The sequence below is a fragment of the Dendrobates tinctorius genome, unplaced genomic scaffold, assembly GCF_039654945.1.
Source record: "Dendrobates tinctorius isolate UK_male_01 unplaced genomic scaffold, ASM3965494v1 ptg000116l, whole genome shotgun sequence".
Lineage (NCBI taxonomy): Eukaryota > Metazoa > Chordata > Amphibia > Anura > Dendrobatidae > Dendrobates > Dendrobates tinctorius.
In genome coordinates this window covers 46,865,741-46,884,498 of record NW_027361784.1, presented here as the reverse complement: position 1 = coordinate 46,884,498, position 18,758 = coordinate 46,865,741, and the positions used below count along the sequence as shown (strand labels likewise).

General features: G+C 49.6%; 1 protein-coding gene across 13 annotated transcripts in view; it reads left to right on the top strand.

The window, feature by feature from the left end:
• The window catches only part of PTK2 (protein tyrosine kinase 2), a 171,714-nt gene that overhangs the window by 105,659 nt on the left and 47,297 nt on the right, over nt 1-18,758 (top strand). For 9 of the 13 annotated variants that reach the window (XM_073590408.1, XM_073590405.1, XM_073590407.1 and 6 more), the window contains 8 exons: nt 778-832; nt 2,266-2,415; nt 2,754-2,831; nt 3,231-3,338; nt 4,656-4,773; nt 8,904-8,942; nt 9,388-9,418; nt 11,318-11,370. In XM_073590408.1, coding sequence (XP_073446509.1) covers nt 778-832; nt 2,266-2,415; nt 2,754-2,831; nt 3,231-3,338; nt 4,656-4,773; nt 8,904-8,942; nt 9,388-9,418; nt 11,318-11,370 — 632 coding nt within the window. The remainder of the gene's footprint in view (nt 1-777; nt 833-2,265; nt 2,416-2,753; nt 2,832-3,230; nt 3,339-4,655; nt 4,774-8,903; nt 8,943-9,387; nt 9,419-11,317; nt 11,371-18,758) is intronic. The other 4 variants (XM_073590411.1, XM_073590409.1, XM_073590399.1 and 1 more) reach the window with 1 other exon arrangement.

Sequence of the window (18,758 nt, the reverse complement as noted above, 5' to 3'; positions counted from 1 at the left end):
ATTCTTTTAAATGCCTTGAATTTGGCATCTGATAATCCAGAAAAGAAACCAAGTGCGGAAAAGACCCCCCTGGTCACTTACTTGGGATAGGAAACTTTGTGCTGAGAACCAAAACAGCGTTTGAAACAATTACCACCAGTCTGGACAGTCCCCTCGAGATTCTATAAGGATGCTTTTTTTTTTTTCCTTCACTGACACATTGTAACAAAATTTCAGGATGAGAAAGATTTGGAGAATACAGACAATCCTCTGTGATCTAAACTCCTCCAATCTTGATATTTAGTTGCAGTGTATCGGTGCAGCTGAGGATTCTCTAGACTTGATACATCTGTACCTAACCCTCCACTGAGGATGAGATTCGGATTGTAGCAGGCGTTCACTGATGTTTGGGCTGGTGACCCCCTGTCTGATGTCCAGAGCCCCCCAAGGATATATTTACTGGGAGTGTCATCCCAATTGTTGAGAAAAACGGAATATCACAGCAAATTGTGTCATCAGCAGATATAAACGCCTGTACGCCCAGCTCTGTGTGACCATCGCTTATCCCTGCGGGGGCAGAGTATGCGGCAGGATCTCCAGGATATTTCCTGTACTGCAGTAAGGATGATATATATAAGTGGTGACAGACAGCGTCAGGAGGATTGAGATCTGCGCCACATAAGAGAGAGCTGACTCCTGCCATTCATCATACAGCTGATGGCATTTACCCGGCATGAATTCTGCCCCATTTCTGTCTCGTCTCGTGTACGAAAATGTGACGTTATTATTTTTTTTCAGGAAAGATGTCGGTCTGAAAAGGTTCTTCCCGAAAAGTTTGCTGGATTCTGTTAAGGTACATATGGTGCAGATTTATTATCGCTGTATCTTCCCTGATTACTGGTGCATGCTCTGATTTCTCCCAGATTATTAGCGCAAGCTCTGATTTCTTTCCCGATTATTGGTGCAAGCTCTGATTTCTCTCCTGATTATTGGAGCGAGCACTGATTTCTCTCCTGATTATTGGAGCGAGCTCTGATTTCTCTCCTGATTATTGGAGCGAGCTCTGATTTCTCTCCTGATTATTGGAGCGAGCTCTGATTTCTCTCCTGATTATTGATGCAAGCTCTGATTTCTGTTCTGATTACTGGTGCAAGCTCTGATTTCTCCCATGATTAGCGCAAGGTCTGATTTCTTTTCTGATTATTGGTGCGAGCTCTGATTTCTTTCCCAATTATTGGAACGAGCTCTGATTTCTCTCCTGATTATTGGAGTGAGCTCTGATTTCTCCTGATTATTGGAGCAAGCTCTGATTTCTCTCATGATTATTGGAGCAAGCTCTGATTTCTCTCATGATTATTGGAGCAAGCTCTGATTTCTCTCATGATTATTGGAGTGAGCTCTGATTTCTCTCCTGATTATTTGAGCGAGCTCTGATTTCTCTCCTGATTATTGGAGCGAGCTCTGATTTCTCTCCTGATTATTGGAGCGAGCTCTGATTTCTCTCCTGATTATTGGAGCGAGCTCTGATTTCTCTCCTGATTATTGGAGCGAGCTCTGATTTCTCTCCTGATTATTGGAGCGAGCTCTGATTTCTCTCCTGATTATTGGCGTGAGCTCTGATTTCTCTCCTGATTATTGGAGTGAGCTCTGATTTCTCTCCTGATTATTGGAGTGAGCTCTGATTTCTCTCCTGATTATTGGAGCGAGCTCTGATTTCTCTCATGATTATTGGAGCAAGCTCTGATTTCTCTCCTGATTTATTGATGGGATCTCTGGTTTCTCTTCTGACTATTGGCGCAAGCTCTGATTTCTCTCCTGATTATTGGTACGAGCTCTGATTTCTCTGCTGATTATTGATGCGAGCTCTGATTTCTCTCCTGATTATTAGCACAAGCTCTGATTTCTCTCCTGTTTATTAGCACAAGCTCTGATTTTTCTCCTGATGATTGGAGCGAGCTCTGATTTCTCTCCTGATTGGAGCGATCTGATTTCTCTCCTGATTATTGGCGCAAGCTCTGATTTCTCTCCTGATTATTGGCGCGAGCTCTGATTTCTCTCCTGATTATTGGTGTGAGCTCTGATTTCTCTCCTGATTATTGGCGCGAGCTCTGATTTCTCTCCTGATTATTGGTGTGAGCTCTGATTTCTCTCCTGATTATTGGTGTGAGCTCTGATTTCTCTCCTGATTATTGGCGCGAGCTCTGATTTCTCTCCTGATTATTGGCGCGAGCTCTGATTTCTCTCCTGATTATTGGCGCGAGCTCCACTCAATTTATTTTTTTACAGGCAAAATCACTCCGGAAGCTGATCCAGCAGACATTTCGCCAGTTCGCCAACCTCAACCGGGAAGAAAGTATCTTAAAATTCTTTGAAATCCTTTCTCCCGTCTATCGATATGACAAGGAATGCTTCAAGTGCGCCCTCGGAGTAAGTACGGTAGGACATTACTGATCATGTCTTCTCTTCCATCTTACTGTATGTGTGGACCTGTAGGTATTGACTTTTTACCTTTTCTTTGCGATGGGGGTTAGTGACAGAGGACACTTCATATAAGCATGGACTAGAAAAATGTACCGTAACTCTTTTCCCCAATATTGTGCTGTTACCTTCCATGCTTTACTCGGAGGAAGGGAAGCCCCTTCTTATATTGGTGGGGCGCCTGCTCTCGGGTGTTTGTTTTTTGTTTCGTTTTTTTTTTTTTATAGCCTCTTGTTTACGCTGGATTTTTTTTGTGTTTTTCATGCTTTTCCCATTGTTCACATAAACCATTAAAGTCCAGTTGGGTTATATCTGTGGAGCTGGCGATTGGCCCTGAGGAGGGGATCAGTTACCTGACAGACAAAGGATCTAATGTAAGTAAAGCGTCACATTATCAGCATTCTGTATTCTACCCATAAACCCTATATTCCTGTCCATAGCCCATGTGTACAGCGCCCATGCTGACCTATGTGTCTCCATGGTTACACTCTGATCCAGCGGTCATGGCCCCTCTATAGAAGTGAATAGGATCTGACTACATTGGGTCTTTTTGTAGTCTGTAACCATGGAAACCTATTGTTCTGCATAGGTGCTGTAGTACATTTTTAATCCAAGCTGTTTGAAAAGTTGCTTAGTTAATTTTGCATTGAAAGGAGCAAGAAATAATGGTTGCCGCTATGTGCTCACCATAGTATTAGTTGGGGACAACCCCAGGGGTTACACTATACCTTTAATTCTGACCTCCTAACTAGTTCCACTTTCTTCCCCTGCAGCCGACCCACCTCGCAGACTTTACTCAGGTGCAGACCATCCAGTATTCGAGCAGCGAAGACAAAGATCGGAAAGGGATGCTGCAGCTACGAATTTCTGGAGCCCCAGAGGTAAATACTGTTGTCGCCTCTGGTGTCTCTATTGTCCATTTTTCCTTTGTTTTGCTTTGTGTGCCTTTTTTTTCCCTTGGGTCTACATTTCTTCTTTACCTGAGGGTCCTCCTTTTGTGTCCCCTTCTGCCTCCCGTCCATGGGATCTTCCTTCGCATACCGTCTGCCTCGCATCCCCTCTGCCTCCCGTCTTTCTTCTTCGTGTCCTCTCTGCCTCTCGTCCCTCAGGGTCTGCCTCCCGTCTCCTCATCTTTCTTTGTGTCACCTCTGCCTCATGTCCCAAGCCCCAGGGGTCTTCCTTTACATTCACTCTGCCTTTTTTACCCTTTGATGTTCTTTTGCGTCCCCTCTGCCTCCCTTCTTCAGGGGTTTTTCTTCATGACCCCTCTGCCTCCCGACCCTGCGGTCTTTCTTCATATCCCCTACAGTTCACATCCCCCGGGGTCTGCCTTGTGTTACCCTCTATCGCATTCCTTCTCCCCTTTGCCTCTCGTCTCCAGGGGGTCTTCCTTTGCATCTCCTCTGCCTCTGCCCCCCTACGTCTTTCTGCACATCCCTTGTCTCCCGGGATTTTCCTTCGCGTATCCCCTGACTCGCATTCCCTGGGGTCTGCCTCCTGTCCGTCAGGCTTGCTCTGCCTCCTGCCGTCCACCCCCGGGCTCTGGCTCTCGTCGTAAACCTCCCCCCGGGGCTATGGTTCTCGTCCACCCCCGGGCTCTGCCTCCCGCCATCTCACTCCCCCCTGGGCTCTGCCTCCTGTATTGCCTCTGCCTCCTGTCGCCCAGACTCTGTCTCATCTCCCCTCTGCCTCCCGTCCCCCGGCGTCTTCCTAGTCTCCCCTTTGCCTTCCGTCTCCCCTCTGCCTCCGGGCTCTGCCTCCCTTGTCTCCCCTCTGCCTCCTGTCCCCCTGGGTCTTCCTCATCTCCCCTCTCCCTCCCGTCCCCCAGGCTCTGCCTCCTGTATCCCCTCTGCCTCCCGTCCCAAGGTGTCTGCCCCTGTCCCCCTGGGTCTTCCTCATCTTCCCTCTGCCTCCCGTCCCCTGGCGTCTTCCTCGTGTTCCCCACTGCCTCGCTCTGGGATCTGCCTTTACCCCTATTTCCTCGGATTCTGCACATTAGAACAGCGAGTTCAGCCTTGTTCTAAGTTAGTGTTTTGTTGTCGTCATTTTTCTGATCTATTTGTCATCAATGAAAATCTTGTTGACAACCCTGCAGCAGTTTGTAGATTTGAGCCATTGTTGTCAGATCCGAGAGGGAGGGGGGATCTGTGGGGCGTAGTAATGACAATAATGCCCCTATTGTTTTTGTCCTCTACCAGCCCCTCACTGTGACAGCCCCATCCCTCACGATTGCCGAGAATATGGCGGACTTAATAGATGGATACTGTCGTCTGGTCCATGGAGCCTCCGAGTCCTTCATTATCCGGCCGCAGAAAGGTAAGTGTAATGTCCCAGAGTGAGGGGAGCTGAGATCAGGGGTCAGCAAGTTCCCATCCTCCGTCCTGCAGCCTCAGCCTTTTGAGCGTCCTTTTTATATGCCGACGCTGCCTCCAGGAAATGTGGAAATGTGGTGGTGTCCGTCCACACACCAATCATTATCCGCCGTGCGGACGCATAACATTCAGCATGAGAAACACGTCAGGGGTGGAAATGGATTATACTGCACAGTGGTGCAGTGAGTAAGTGCGCCATGTTTGTACTGCATTACTCTCCTCTATTGATTGTGACTCGCCATGTGTCTAATGTTTCCTCATCATCCACGAAATCAGGGCTGTGGAGTCGGAGTCAGTTTTGGTCGGAGTCGGTAGAAATGTACTGACTCCAGCTTTAAAAAAAATGTATTAATATTTCATAATTGAACTTTCATATGAATTTTATAAATGTTACTCAAATATATATGTTGTATCAAACTATGAACAACAGTGATAAGCAGTTCTGCTGGAGATAGACATTTCTTACTTCTTGTGTGTCACTGTTCTCCACTGCCCTTATCTAATCTTATACTTGGTTAACCTCATGCTGCCCCAACCCCCCTACTTACAATGTATGAAACTGAAAGTGAAAATGTTTTGCAAATTCTTAGTAGTAAAGCTCCTCCTCTAGACTAGATCATACTAGGTGTGCGTCTTCCAAGCATCTCACAGCTGCCTGCTACTCAGAAGAGGAAGACTGTAAGAAGTATTATCCTTTCAACAAACTTTGCATCAGTTAACTGTGAGTACATGAGGAATAATAACAGTATTACTGACCACTATATCAGTTGTACGACCTGGCAATAATTTTGTACAATTGTTTTTAGGAAAAACAATTGTCATTTGGATTGTGAATGCAGAATTAAAAACCTGAGAATGTCAAAGAAGCATCACATTAAATCAGCTGTATTTGAACATTTCACCATCACTCAAGATAGAAAACATTATGTCTGTCAGTGTATGACAAATGATCCAGGCGAAAACAAATGCTGTGAAGCCAAGATGAGTGCATATTCAGGCAAAGATAAAAATGCTCCTACCAGAGCTTCTAATCTAAAGAGACATTTACAGCGCTTTCATCCAGAAGTACTGAAGCAGTGGATGAGAAAGACTGCATCCAAACCAATGAACCAGTGCCCAGCTCTTTCAGCCAAACAAAGGAGCAGAGAACTTTGCAGCCATCAGTTGCAAGATATTTTGTCAGTGACAAAGTTACTGTGACAATGACAGTAGATACATTTAAAAAACAGATCATAGAGCTTGTTGTAAAGGATAGTGTGCCTATTTCATTATTTTCACGACCAGCTTTTGTGTGTCTGAATGGGGAAATGGCCCGCAAGCTTGGTGTTTCTCTGGAGAGAGAGAGTATTAGAAAATTAGTAATCGAAGAAGCTTTTAAACAAAAGGAAGAACTTAAAAAAACTCTCAAGGGACGCTTTCTGTTTCTTAAAATGGATGCCTGCACACGTCACAGAGTGAACTATTTTGCCATCAATGTCCGATTTGTTTGTGACAAAAATGAAATAGTTACCAAGACATTGGCAGTAAAAGACACCAAAGCTCATCACACCAGTGAGTTTCTCCAGGTCTTGGTGGAAAAGGTTCTGCAAGACTATGAACTTAAAAAAGAGCAAGTTCTTTCTGTCGTAACTGACAATGCTTCAAATATGATAAGTACTATTAAGCTAATGAATGAGAGTAATGATGGTGACCAGCAGCTAGAAGAACATTCTGGGTCCACAGACACAGAAATGTTTGAAATAGAGGAACACAGTATTGTAACTGAGGAGCAAACTGAAGTTGCTTCAGATGAACAGCAACATGATAGTTTAGATGATCTTGTTGAAACTGTGTCAATATGTTCTTTCATTCATCACATGCGCTGTGTTGTGCATGCGCTACAGCTGGCTATCAGAGACAGTCTGCAAGAAGGACATGCTGCTGCACTGATTGGCAAGGTGAGAAAATTGGCTACTGTTGCCAGAACCCCTAAAGTTGACTCAATTTTGAAGAGACGTGCTGGAAAAGGGGCAATTATTGATCAAGCCACACGATGGGGCAGTACTTACTTAATGATTCAGTGCTTGGTTGAACTGAAAACCTTTCTTGTAGACATGGCTAACCCTCAACTGATGCTAAATGAAAGTCAGTGGAATCAGGTGACTGAGCTGGAAAAATTGCTAGCGCACCCATTTACAGTGACTAAAAAATTACAAGCAGAGGACTTAACTCCAGGTATTTTCTTAAAGGAGTGGAAGAACCTGATGTTTCGCCTGTCCCAAAGAGGAGGGTTAATTGCAAGTGGCATTGCTACATCAATGAAACGGAGAGAGGAGCTACTATTACAAAATAACATTCTTTTGGCAGCTGTTTATGTAGACCCAATGCATCGGATTCTTCTAGATGATCAACAGCTAAGTAAAGGAAAAGAAGCTCTGTTTGAAATAGCAGTAAGGATGAAAGGGTTGCAGAACAGTCAGGAGGAACAAGAAGAATTTGGTCGTCCTGCCACATCTTCACCCTCATCAACTGATGAAGAATTTAATTTCGAAAAATATTTGGATCACAAGGACCGTGCAAAGCGTTCCCGCATAGAAGAAGAGTCATCCCCATCAAGGAACACAGCCAGCACATTTCAGCAGAATTTTTCATGTGCACTAAAAGAAATTGAGAAATTTGACCGTTCATCAAAAATAACAGTGCAACAAGCGATTCCTCTGTATCCTGACATTGTCAGAGATGTTGCCCGAGTGGTTACTGCTTTGCCACCAACACAAGTTAGTGTAGAGAGGTTGTTCTCTGCTCTCAAAATAATTAGATCAGATTTGAGGGCATCCATGAAGGAGGATCTGACAGAGGCAATACTTTTTCTGAGGACAAATTTATAGATTTCTTCTTATTAACTGCATAAAAGTGTTTATTGCATATTTACTTACAGTTTAGAAAAGTTTATAAAAGTTATTTGCTATATTCTAATTGTATTCTAATAAATGTAGTTTTTGCTCTAAGTGGTCTGATTACTTATATGATGGTGAGAAACTGAATAAGCACGGTGTTTAATATTTTACAACAGTAAATTTGTTGTTATGAATTGGCCATTTATGAAGGAGTCGGAGCCTGATAAAATCCAGGAGTCGGAGTCGCAACTGTGGCTTACCGACTCCACAGCCCTGCACGAAATCCAGTTAATTGCAGATTAATGGGATCCTCTCGTGCGTCTCGCCTTTCGGGTATAGATCCGGATCAATGACAGTTTGAAGCTTTTAGTAAATTTTTGCACCAGATTCTCTTTTGACCCGAGTATTGATGGCTTTTGGACTTCCTGCAGTCATGGTCCTCTGGGAAGTCGGGAATGGGGCCATTTATCCAGCTGCAAACTAAGCTGATCAATGATGATCGAGTGAATTAAGTGGCAGGCTCCATAGCGGGACGAGGGGCCGCTCATCCTGAGCTTCCACAAAATTGTGCACAGGGTTCATCTCGAAATTTGCTTTTCTCCGGCGCAGATGATGTTGCATCTATGGGCAGCAGGTATAGGTACGTGTCAGAATACGTCACTTGCTTGATAACTGGTAGCAGTGCAGAAACTTCATACAACCCCTTTAATTAAATTTACCTCCAGAGCTGCGATCAGCATTCTTCTCGTTTCTTCCGCACGACTCTTTTCAGTGTTTTGGTCAGTGTGCGCAGAGCTTGCAAATGTGGAGATCTCAGCCTCCGTCCGCCCTGCAACGCTTTTTCTCTCTCATATTTGGAGGGAAGTGTGTTTTCCTAAGCGGTGAAAACATAATTTTGAGTCATATTTGGTACATTACTGCCCAGCCTTCGTCTTCCTGTTTTTGGAGGAAGCATGCAGCTTTTACTGCTGTCCGGTCAGGTGAATGTTCTGCTCGATACGCCAAGACTCTTAACAGCCCTGTTCATCCTGAGCCTCCTGGTTCATGTAATGATTGTACCTCCCAGATGAATCTTGTTCACCCAAGAGTCCGAAAATCAGCACTGCTTGCTAATAAGTGCAAAGAGTAAAAGATTTATCACGTAATCTATGTTTTTTTTTTGTTTTGTTTCCATTATTCCACTTGCTTGTCCATGGAGGAGTCAATGGCCGTCTTCATCCAGAGCTTCCTGGTACAGGTATAGAACTGCAATACACGTTGCTACAGATAAAAAGCCTGCGGGGGAGATGGTGACTCAGTGGGACATGCACGCAACTGATAAGTTCACAGTAATGGCTCCTACTAGCTGGTGGAATGGGGCAGTAAGATGTCAGTAGGGTGTAGAGGGTGGCACCATTGCAATATGACCTATCCCTAAATAACTGGGCGGATCTACTAAAGCCTGATGACTCCTGACCTGACTGCCAGTGTCACGACTTTCCTATATTATTCACTACATATCTAGGTAAAAAAAACATGTAAGAAGCTTTGCAGACAATATGACATTTTTATTTTACTAATTCTACCGACTTTATAAAAATACGACTCTGACTTTACATGCCCCATCTGAACTTATTTTTTAATTCTTTTTGCCTTGTGATTGTTTCTCACTGCATAAGATTTTTCCCTTTTTTTTGTTACAGAAGGAGAACGAGCTTTGCCATCTATACCAAAGTAAGTACCAGTAATTCTCACCTTCCATATGAAAGTCTACATAAATTTAATATTTAACTATTTTTGGATCACCCCACCCATAGACTGTAAACATCTGGGCAGTCCATGCTTTACTCTACACTGACATTCTACAATGTCAGTACAGAGTAACCAACTTGCACAAAATCGTGAAGCAGTACGGGGTTGGGGAGCTGGTTGTCAGACACAGCCGCACTCCCTACAGAGAATATAAATATGGTTTATTGCCATGTTTACCTTCTATATCTCTATACACAGCTCTGAACCAGGTTTTGTGTAAATAGATTAGCAATCACTGACAGTGCTTCCTCCTCTAGGCCCGGTGAATAGGAGCAAGAGTCCCAGTCGGCTCTGCTATGCAACAAAGAAGCTTAAATTGTTCTGTAGCTGAGGCTATACCACCACTCCACGGTGACCGTAATTGGGACAGTCCTAACTCTAATATTAAAAACCTTACCGTTTGTCAAGTGACATGCATGTGGATAAGGTCTGTTTGCATCATGTGCATATAAAGGTGTGGCCTGCCTTTCCTTTCAGCTGGGCATTATATTGATGTGGTCTCCTTTGTCTCTGTGTCCACTGGTTGGGCGCAGTCACTCTCAGCTCTTATCCACCTGCATGTCACTTGACAAACGGTAAGGTTTTTAATATTAGAGTTAGGACTGTCCCAATTACGGTCGCAATGGAGTGGTGGGATGGCTTTCGCATTTTTTTTTTTTTTTTTAATCAAAAACCATGTTAACAAAGTACCATATTTTACTTTCATGCACTGTGCAGGCTATTTTTTTACTGCAGGGTATTCAATCACTATATTTCTGTCTTTGTGTTTTTTTCTGTTCAGTGGCCAGTGTGAACATGCGCTTACACGCCGCATGCACACCAGTTTAAAAACCCGAAGGTATGAACTGGGATATAAAGATATTTTAAGACCTGATAGAGGAAGCACAGAAATAAAGAAGAAATACACTGCCATTCTGAATGACCGTTTCTAGCCCCATCCCATTGCCTAACAAAAAAAAAAAAAGTCCAATAAATTAAAATAATTTTGATGGACGGGAGCCAAATGTAGAATGTTTTTAGCGGGTCATTTGTGGTCAGAGGAAAAATAAAAGTGAAAAATTGACATGTATTTCCTATTGTTCTAAATTTATGAGAAAAAAAAAGCGTCAGATTACTTAAGTCCCATGAATCATGATTAAAACGTGCAGCAATTTTTGTTAAAGCCATTAAAAAAATGTTTGTACAATAAAACCTGAAAATATTCCAGGCATTAACTGGTTAATATTATAGAAAAAAAAAAAAACAGACATGCATCATAAACCCCTGGTTGCATCAACTCCCTGATATCAGTGATGTCCCTTTAAATGTCAAAAACCTTTGAAGCCGTCGATCTATTGATTTCACTTATGTAGAAAATTGTTTTGGAAATTTCCAGGAATGTCCGCAGCGGTGCCAGAGGTGTTTGAGCAACTGATGGACTCATCTCTTGATTTGCAGTCTTTAAAAGCATACATTTTACTTGTTTTTCCCCTTTAAGAAGAATTTCTTGTTTATGTATGTATGGTCTAACCTAGGAAGCTCTGGTCAGAGGAGCTTTTCTGCCCACAGGCTTGCTCATATTCCCGCTTGCTCATATTCCCGCTGTCACAGCTCAGCCACTGGTAAATAGCTTGTGCAGTAGAATCCATTTCCTCCAGTAGGGGGGAGTTGTTACAGCTCTCCCCCTCCTCACTTCATTCCCTCAGTCTTTCCCCCCTGTGACATGGTGTAAAATGGATGAGTCCGGCTAATGACAGAAGGTATCCAGTGACTGATGAGTGCAGAGGCGCAGTGACCATGAAGCATGTGCACCGCTCACAGATGCCACCCTCTGTCTTACAGGCTGGCCAACAACGAGAAGCACGGCGTAAGAGCCCACCCCGTCTCTGTCTCAGGTAAGCACCTGCAGGGTCTTCACTGCACAGATACCAGCCATGACAAGCCCGGGCAAGTGCTAACTGCAGTCCCATGTAACATAGATAAGTGATAACTCTTGAGTACAGTGTAGATGTTACCTGCAGTCCTATGTAACATCACAGATAACACAGTGATAACTCTCAGGGTATAATGTAGTAAATGTAACCTGCAGTCCTATGTAACAACACAGATAGCACAGTGATAACTCTCAGGGTATAGATAATGTAGTAAATGTAACCTGCAGTCCTATGTAACAACACAGATAGCACAGTGATAACTCTCAGGGTATAGATAATGTAGTAAATGTAACCTGCAGTCCTATGTAACAACACAGATAGCACAGTGATAACTCTCAGGGTATAGATAATGTAGTAGATGTAACCTGCAGTCCTATGTAGCACCACAGATAACAGTGATAACGCTGAATACAGATAATGTAGTAGATGTCACCTGCAGTCCTATGTAGCACCACAGATAACAGTGATAACGCTGAATACAGATAATGTAGTAGATGTCACCTGCAGTCCTATGTAACACCACAGATAACCGTGATATCTCTTGAGTACAGATAATGTAGTAGATGTCACCTGAAGTCCTATGTAGCATCACAGATAACAGTGATATCTCTCTTGAGTACAGATGATGTAGTAGGTGTCACCTGCAGTCCTATGTAACACCACAGATAATGCCTATGTATGATGTGACATATGTTGTACAGCTCTGGCTGTCACTCATTGTTCTGTGATGGGTTGAGCTCTGCTACATCTGCGCGTTGTGTACATTAGTCCCTGCCCGCGGCGCTGGGTCCTTGGATCGGAGACAGAAGACCTTTCTTCTGTGGCTTCGCACATCTCCGCTGGATTTTCGGTTTCCTCCCATTTAGGAAATTACAAATGGTCGTTACACGGGACTTGCAGTCCGCGGTGTCGTGTGTGTGTGTGAGACGATTGTCACATTGTCCTCACCCGGGGGACTGCTGTGTCCTGGGACATGGGAAGGATGAGCGGTCTATGTACGCCGGGAGCAGGCACACCATGTCCCCTCTGCTGTAATTCAGGGAAGTAAGCAGAGTTTTCCATGGTTGATGTCATTATGTGAGGGGGAAACTGTATCCTGCTCTGTGCTCCCCACATGGCAGGATGTGCCAATGCGAGTGGATGCCATGTTAGGACTGGCATGTCCCCTCACTCTCTTGCCTCCCCCTTCACTTCACCACTCACCCACTCGTTCTGTGCCCCTCTCCCTTTCAGCCGCTCTTTGCACCTGCTTGGTCTTGCCCCGCCCCCTTGCGCACACTAGGTTTCGGGTTTCCCTTTGCGCCAGCTCCATCTCAGACTCCCCACCTTGCGTCTGCTCGGCCTCGCTTCCCCTGCCTCGCGTCTGCTCGGCCTCGCTTCCCCTGCCTCGCGTCTGCTCGGCCTCGCTTCCCCTGCCTCGCGTCTGCTCGGCCTCGCTTCCCCGGCCTCGCGTCTGCTCGGCCTCGCTTCCCCCTACCTCGCTTCCCCTACCTCGCTTCTGATCGGCCTCGCTTCCCCTAACTCGCGTCTGCTCGGCCTCGCTTCCCCCTACCTCGCTTCCCCTACCTCGCTTCTGATCGGCCTCGCTTCCCCTAACTCGCGTCTGCTTGGCCTCGCTTCCCCTACCTCGCGTCTGCTCGGCCTCGCTTCCCCGGCCTCGCTTCCCCTGCCTCGCGTCTGCTCGGCCTCGCTTCCCCTGCCTCGCGTCTGCTCGGCCTCGCTTCCCCTGCCTCGCGTCTGCTCGGCCTCGCTTCCCCGGCCTCGCGTCTGCTCGGCCTCGCTTCCCCCTACCTCGCTTCCCCTACCTCGCTTCTGATCGGCCTCGCTTCCCCTAACTCGCGTCTGCTCGGCCTCGCTTCCCCTAACTCGCGTCTGCTCGGCCTCGCTTCCCCTACCTCGCGTCTGCTCGGCCTCGCTTCCCCGGCCTCGCTTCCCCTACCTCGCGTCTGCTCGGCCTCGCTTCCCCTACCTCGCGTCTGCTCGGCCTCGCTTCCCCTACCTCGCGTCTGCTCGGCCTCGCTTCCCCTACCTCGCGTCTGCTCGGCCTCGCTTCCCCTACCTCGCGTCTGCTCGGCCTCGCTTCCCCTACCTCGCGTCTGCTCGGCCTCGCTTCCCCTACCTCGCGTCTGCTCGGCCTCGCTTCCCCTACCTCGCGTCTGCTCGGCCTCGCTTCCCCTACCTCGCGTCTGCTCGGCCTCGCTTCCCCGGCCTCGCTTCCCCGGCCTCGCTTCCCCTACCTCGCGTCTGCTCGGCCTCGCTTCCCCTACCTCGCGTCTGCTCGGCCTCGCTTCCCCTACCTCGCGTCTGCTCGGCCTCGCTTCCCCGGCCTCGCTTCCCCGGCCTCGCTTCCCCTACCTCGCGTCTGCTCGGCCTCGCTTCCCCTACCTCGCGTCTGCTCGGCCTCGCTTCCCCTACCTCGCGTCTGCTCGGCCTCGCTTCCCCTACCTCGTGTCTGCTCGGCCTCGCTTCCCCTACCTCGCGTCTGCTCGGCCTCGCTTCCCCGGCCTCGCTTCCCCTACCTTGCGTCTGCTCGGCCTCGCTTCCCCTACCTCGCGTCTGCTCGGCCTCGCTTCCCCTACCTCGCGTCTGCTCGGCCTCGCTTCCCCTACCTCGCGTCTGCTCGGCCTCGCTTCCCCGGCCTCGCTTCCCCTACCTTGCGTCTGCTCGGCCTCGCTTCCCCGGCCTCGCTTCCCCTACCTTGCGTCTGCTCGGCCTCGCTTCCCCGGCCTCGCTTCCCCTACCTTGCGTCTGCTCGGCCTCGCTTCCCCGGCCTCGCTTCCCCTACCTTGCGTCTGCTCGGCCTCGCTTCCCCTACCTCGCGTCTGCTCGGCCTCGCTTCCCCTACCTCGTGTCTGCTCGGCCTCGCTTCCCCTACCTCGCGTCTGCTCGGCCTCGCTTCCCCGGCCTCGCTTCCCCTACCTTGCGTCTGCTCGGCCTCGCTTCCCCTACCTCGCGTCTGCTCGGCCTCGCTTCCCCGGCCTCGCTTCCCCTACCTTGCGTCTGCTCGGCCTCGCTTCCCCGGCCTCGCTTCCCCTACCTTGCGTCTGCTCGGCCTCGCTTCCCCGGCCTCGCTTCCCCTACCTTGCGTCTGCTCGGCCTCGCTTCCCCGGCCTCGTTTCCCCTACCTTGCGTCTGCTCGGCCTCGCTTCCCCGGCCTCGCTTCCCCTACCTTGCGTCTGCTCGGCCTCGCTTCCCCGGCCTCGCTTCCCCTACCTTGCGTCTGCTCGGCCTCGCTTCCCCTACCTTGCGTCTGCTCGGCCTCGCTTCCCCGGCCTCGTTTCCCCTACCTTGCGTCTGCTCGGCCTCGCTTCCCCGGCCTCGCTTCCCCTACCTTGCGTCTGCTCGGCCTCGCTTCCCCGGCCTCGCTTCCCCTACCTTGCGTCTGCTCGGCCTCGCTTCCCCTGCCTTGCGTCTGCTCGGCCTCGCTTCCCCTACCTTGCGTCTGCTCGGCCTCGCTTCCCCTGCCTTGCGTCTGCTCGGCCTCGCTTCCCCTGCCTTGCGTCTGCTCGGCCTCGCTTCCCCTGCCTTGCGTCTGCTCGGCCTCGCTTCCCCTGCCTTGCGTCTGCTCGGCCTCGCTTCCCCTGCCTTGCGTCTGCTCGGCCTCGCTTCCCCTGCCTTGCGTCTGCTCGGCCTCGCTTCCCCTGCCTTGCGTCTGCTCGGCCTCGCTTCCCCTGCCTTGCGTCTGCTAGGCCTCGCTTCCCCTGCCTTGCGTCTGCTCGGCCTCGCTTCCCCTGCCTTGCGTCTGCTCGGCCTCGCTTCCCCTGCCTTGCGTCTGCTCGGCCTCGCTTCCCCTGCCTTGCGTCTGCTCGGCCTCGCTTCCCCTGCCTTGCGTCTGCTCGGCCTCGCTTCCCCTGCCTTGCGTCTGCTCGGCCTCGCTTCCCCTGCCTTGCGTCTGCTCGGCCTCGCTTCCTCTGCCTTGCGTCTGCTCGGCCTCGCTTCCTCTGCCTTGCGTCTGCTCGGCCTCGCTTCCCCTGCCTTGCGTCTGCTCGGCCTCGCTTCCCCTGCCTTGCGTCTGCTCGGCCTCGCTTCCCCTGCCTTGCGTCTGCTCGGCCTCGCTTCCCCTGCCTTGCGTCTGCTCGGCCTCGCTTCCCCTGCCTTGCGTCTGCTCGGCCTCGCTTCCCCTGCCTTGCGTCTGCTCGGCCTCGCTTCCCCTGCCTTGCGTCTGCTCGGCCTCGCTTCCCCTGCCTTGCGTCTGCTCGGCCTCGCTTCCCCTGCCTTGCGTCTGCTCGGCCTCGCTTCCCCTGCCTTGCGTCTGCTCGGCCTCGCTTCCCCTGCCTTGCGTCTGCTCGGCCTCGCTTCCCCTGCCTTGCGTCTGCTCGGCCTCGCTTCCCCTGCCTTGCGTCTGCTCGGCCTCGCTTCCCCTGCCTTGCGTCTGCTCGGCCTCGCTTCCCCTGCCTTGCGTCTGCTCGGCCTCGCTTCCCCTGCCTCGCTTCCCCTGCCTTGCGTCTGCTCAGCCTCGCTTCCCCGGCCTCGCGTCTGCTCGGCCTCGCTTCCCCGGCCTCGCTTCCCCGGCCTCGCTTCCCCGGCCTCGCGTCTGCTCGGCCTCGCTTCCCCTGCCTTGCGTCTGCTCGGCCTCGCTTCCCCGGCCTCGCGTCTGCTCGGCCTCGCTTCCCTGGCCTCGCTTCCCCGGCCTCGCGTCTGCTCGGCCTCGCTTCCCTGGCCTCGCTTCCCCGGCCTCGCGTCTGCTCGGCCTCGCTTCCCCGGCCTCGCTTCCCCGGCCTCGCTTCCCCGGCCTCGCGTCTGCTCGGCCTCGCTTCCCCGGCCTTGCGTCCGCTCGGCCTCGCTTCCCCTACCTTGCGTCCGCTCAGCCTCGCTTCCCCGGCCTCGCTTCCCCTACCTTGCGTCCGCTCGGCCTCCGCCTCTCCCACTCTGTCCCAGGAGACCCGCTCCCTTGCACCACACGGTCCCTTTCCTGTATTGTCACTCTGCGCTGTCTCCACAGGTTGCTGGTCACTACACACAGACCGAATCCAGTTCCTGCGCTGCACAGCTGGCTGTGTGCACTCAGACTCTCGGAGCAGTTGTCCCTTTAACTTCCACCTGTCATTTCCAAGACCCTGGTACAGTACAGCGGGACCCTGATCCCATGTGCTGCCGTGTCCTGCTGATGTGGTGGTGTTTTCACTCTCTGCAGCCGGTGAATGTCAGCCCAGATACACAGGCCGCTTTCTGACTACGTCCCGTCTGGTGAGCGAGGTACAGTGCCCGTCTGTCTCCAGCTGTGAACAGGAGCTCTGTGCCTCCTCATCAATGAGCTCCTTGTTTTCTCCTGGCTGCCACCTCATTAATGGGCCTTTACCAGGAACTCGCTACTTCCTGCACGAGGTTAGCAGAATGCTAAGCGGGTGCCATCTACCCATCGTGTAAACATGGAAGTGGCAGTATGTCTGCGCCAGATGTGGCCGAGATGCTGAAGCGTCTTCCATCAACAGTGATATAGAAGTATATATAAAAAGTAAGGTGGTAACCGGACTGTCGTCATTGATAGTCACACCTTTCCACTGGTGAGTCTGGTATTGCTGAACTGCGGTAAGACGATGCAACCTGTAGACTGATGTGGTGATTTTGAAAGCAAACTGCCATGTTTTTCTAATCCTTTGACAACTCCTGTGAATTCTGTATAAGTGTACCTGAAAAGGTTCAGGCTGCTCTGATTTCTGTGCTAATTTCCGCAGTACCTTTTTAATTTTTTGAACATTCCTGCATTTGTAGCTGCAAGTTTATAGCACAGTGGGTATTACCTGCTTGTGGAGCTGCAAGTTTATAGCACAGTGGGTATTACCTGCTTGTGGAGCTGCAAGTTTATAGCACAGTGGGTATTACCTGCTTGTGTAGCTGCAAGTTTATAGCACAGTGGGTATTACCTGCCTGTGAAGCTGCAAGTTTATAGCACAGTGGGTATTACCTGCCTGTGAACCTGCAAGTTTATAGCACAGTGGGTATTACCTGCCTGTGGAGCTGCAAGTTTATAGCACAGTGGGTATTACCTGCTTGTGAAGCTACAAGTTTATAGCACAGTGGGTATTACCTGCCTGTGAAGCTGCAAGTTTATAGCACAGTGGGTATTACCTGCCTGTGGAGCTGCAAGTTTATAGCACAGTGGGTATTACCTGCCTGTGGAGCTGCAAGTTTATAGCACAGTGGGTATTACATGCCTGTGAACCTGCAAGTTTATAGCACAGTGGGTATTACCTGCTTGTGAAGCTACAAGTTTATAGCACAGTGGGTATTACTTGCCTGTGAAGCTGCAAGTTTATAGCACAGTGGGTATTACCTGCCTGTGGAGCTGCAAGTTTATAGCACAGTGGGTATTACCTGCCTGTGAACCTGCAAGTTTATAGCACAGTGGGTATTACCTGCCTGTGGAGCTGCAAGTTTATAGCACAGTGGGTATTACCTGCTTGTGAAGCTACAAGTTTATAGCACAGTGGGTATTACCTGCCTGTGGAGCTGCAAGTTTATAGCACAGTGGGTATTACCTGCCTGTGAACCTGCAAGTTTATAGCACAGTGGGTATTACCTGCCTGTGGAGCTGCAAGTTTATAGCACAGTGGGTATTACCTGCCTGTGAAGTTGCAAGTTTATAGCACAGTGGGTATTACCTGCCTGTGAACCTGCAAGTTTATAGCACAGTGGGTATTACCTGCCTGTGGAGCTGCAAGTTTATAGCACAGTGGGTATTACCTGCTTGTGAAGCTACAAGTTTATAGCACAGTGGGTATTACCTGCCTGTGGAGCTGCAAGTTTATAGCACAGTGGGTATTACCTGCCTGTGAACCTGCAAGTTTATAGCACAGTGGGTATTACCTGCCTGTGGAGCTGCAAGTTTATAGCACAGTGGGTATTACCTGCCTGTGAAGCTGCAAGTTTATAGCACAGTGGGTATTACCTGCCTGTGGAGCTGCAAGTTTATAGCACAGTGGGTATTACCTGCCTGTGGAGCTGCAAGTTTATAGCACAGTGGGTATTACCTGCCTGTGGAGCTGCAAGTTTATAGCACAGTGGGTATTACCTGCTTGTGGAGCTGCAAGTTTATAGCACAGTGGGTATTACCTGCTTGTGAAGCTACAAGTTTATAGCACAGTGGGTATTACCTGCTTGTGAAGCTGCAAGTTTATAGCACAGTGGGTATTACCTGCCTGTTGAGTGCACAGTGGGTATTACCTGCTTGTGAAGCTGCAAGTTTATAGCACAGTGGGTATTACCTGCTTGTGAAGCTGCAAGTTTATAGCACAGTGGGTATTACCTGCCTGTTGAGTGCACAGTGGGTATTACCTGCTTGTGAAGCTGCAAGTTTATAGCACAGTGGGTATTACCTGCTTGTGAAGCTGCAAGTTTATAGCACAGTG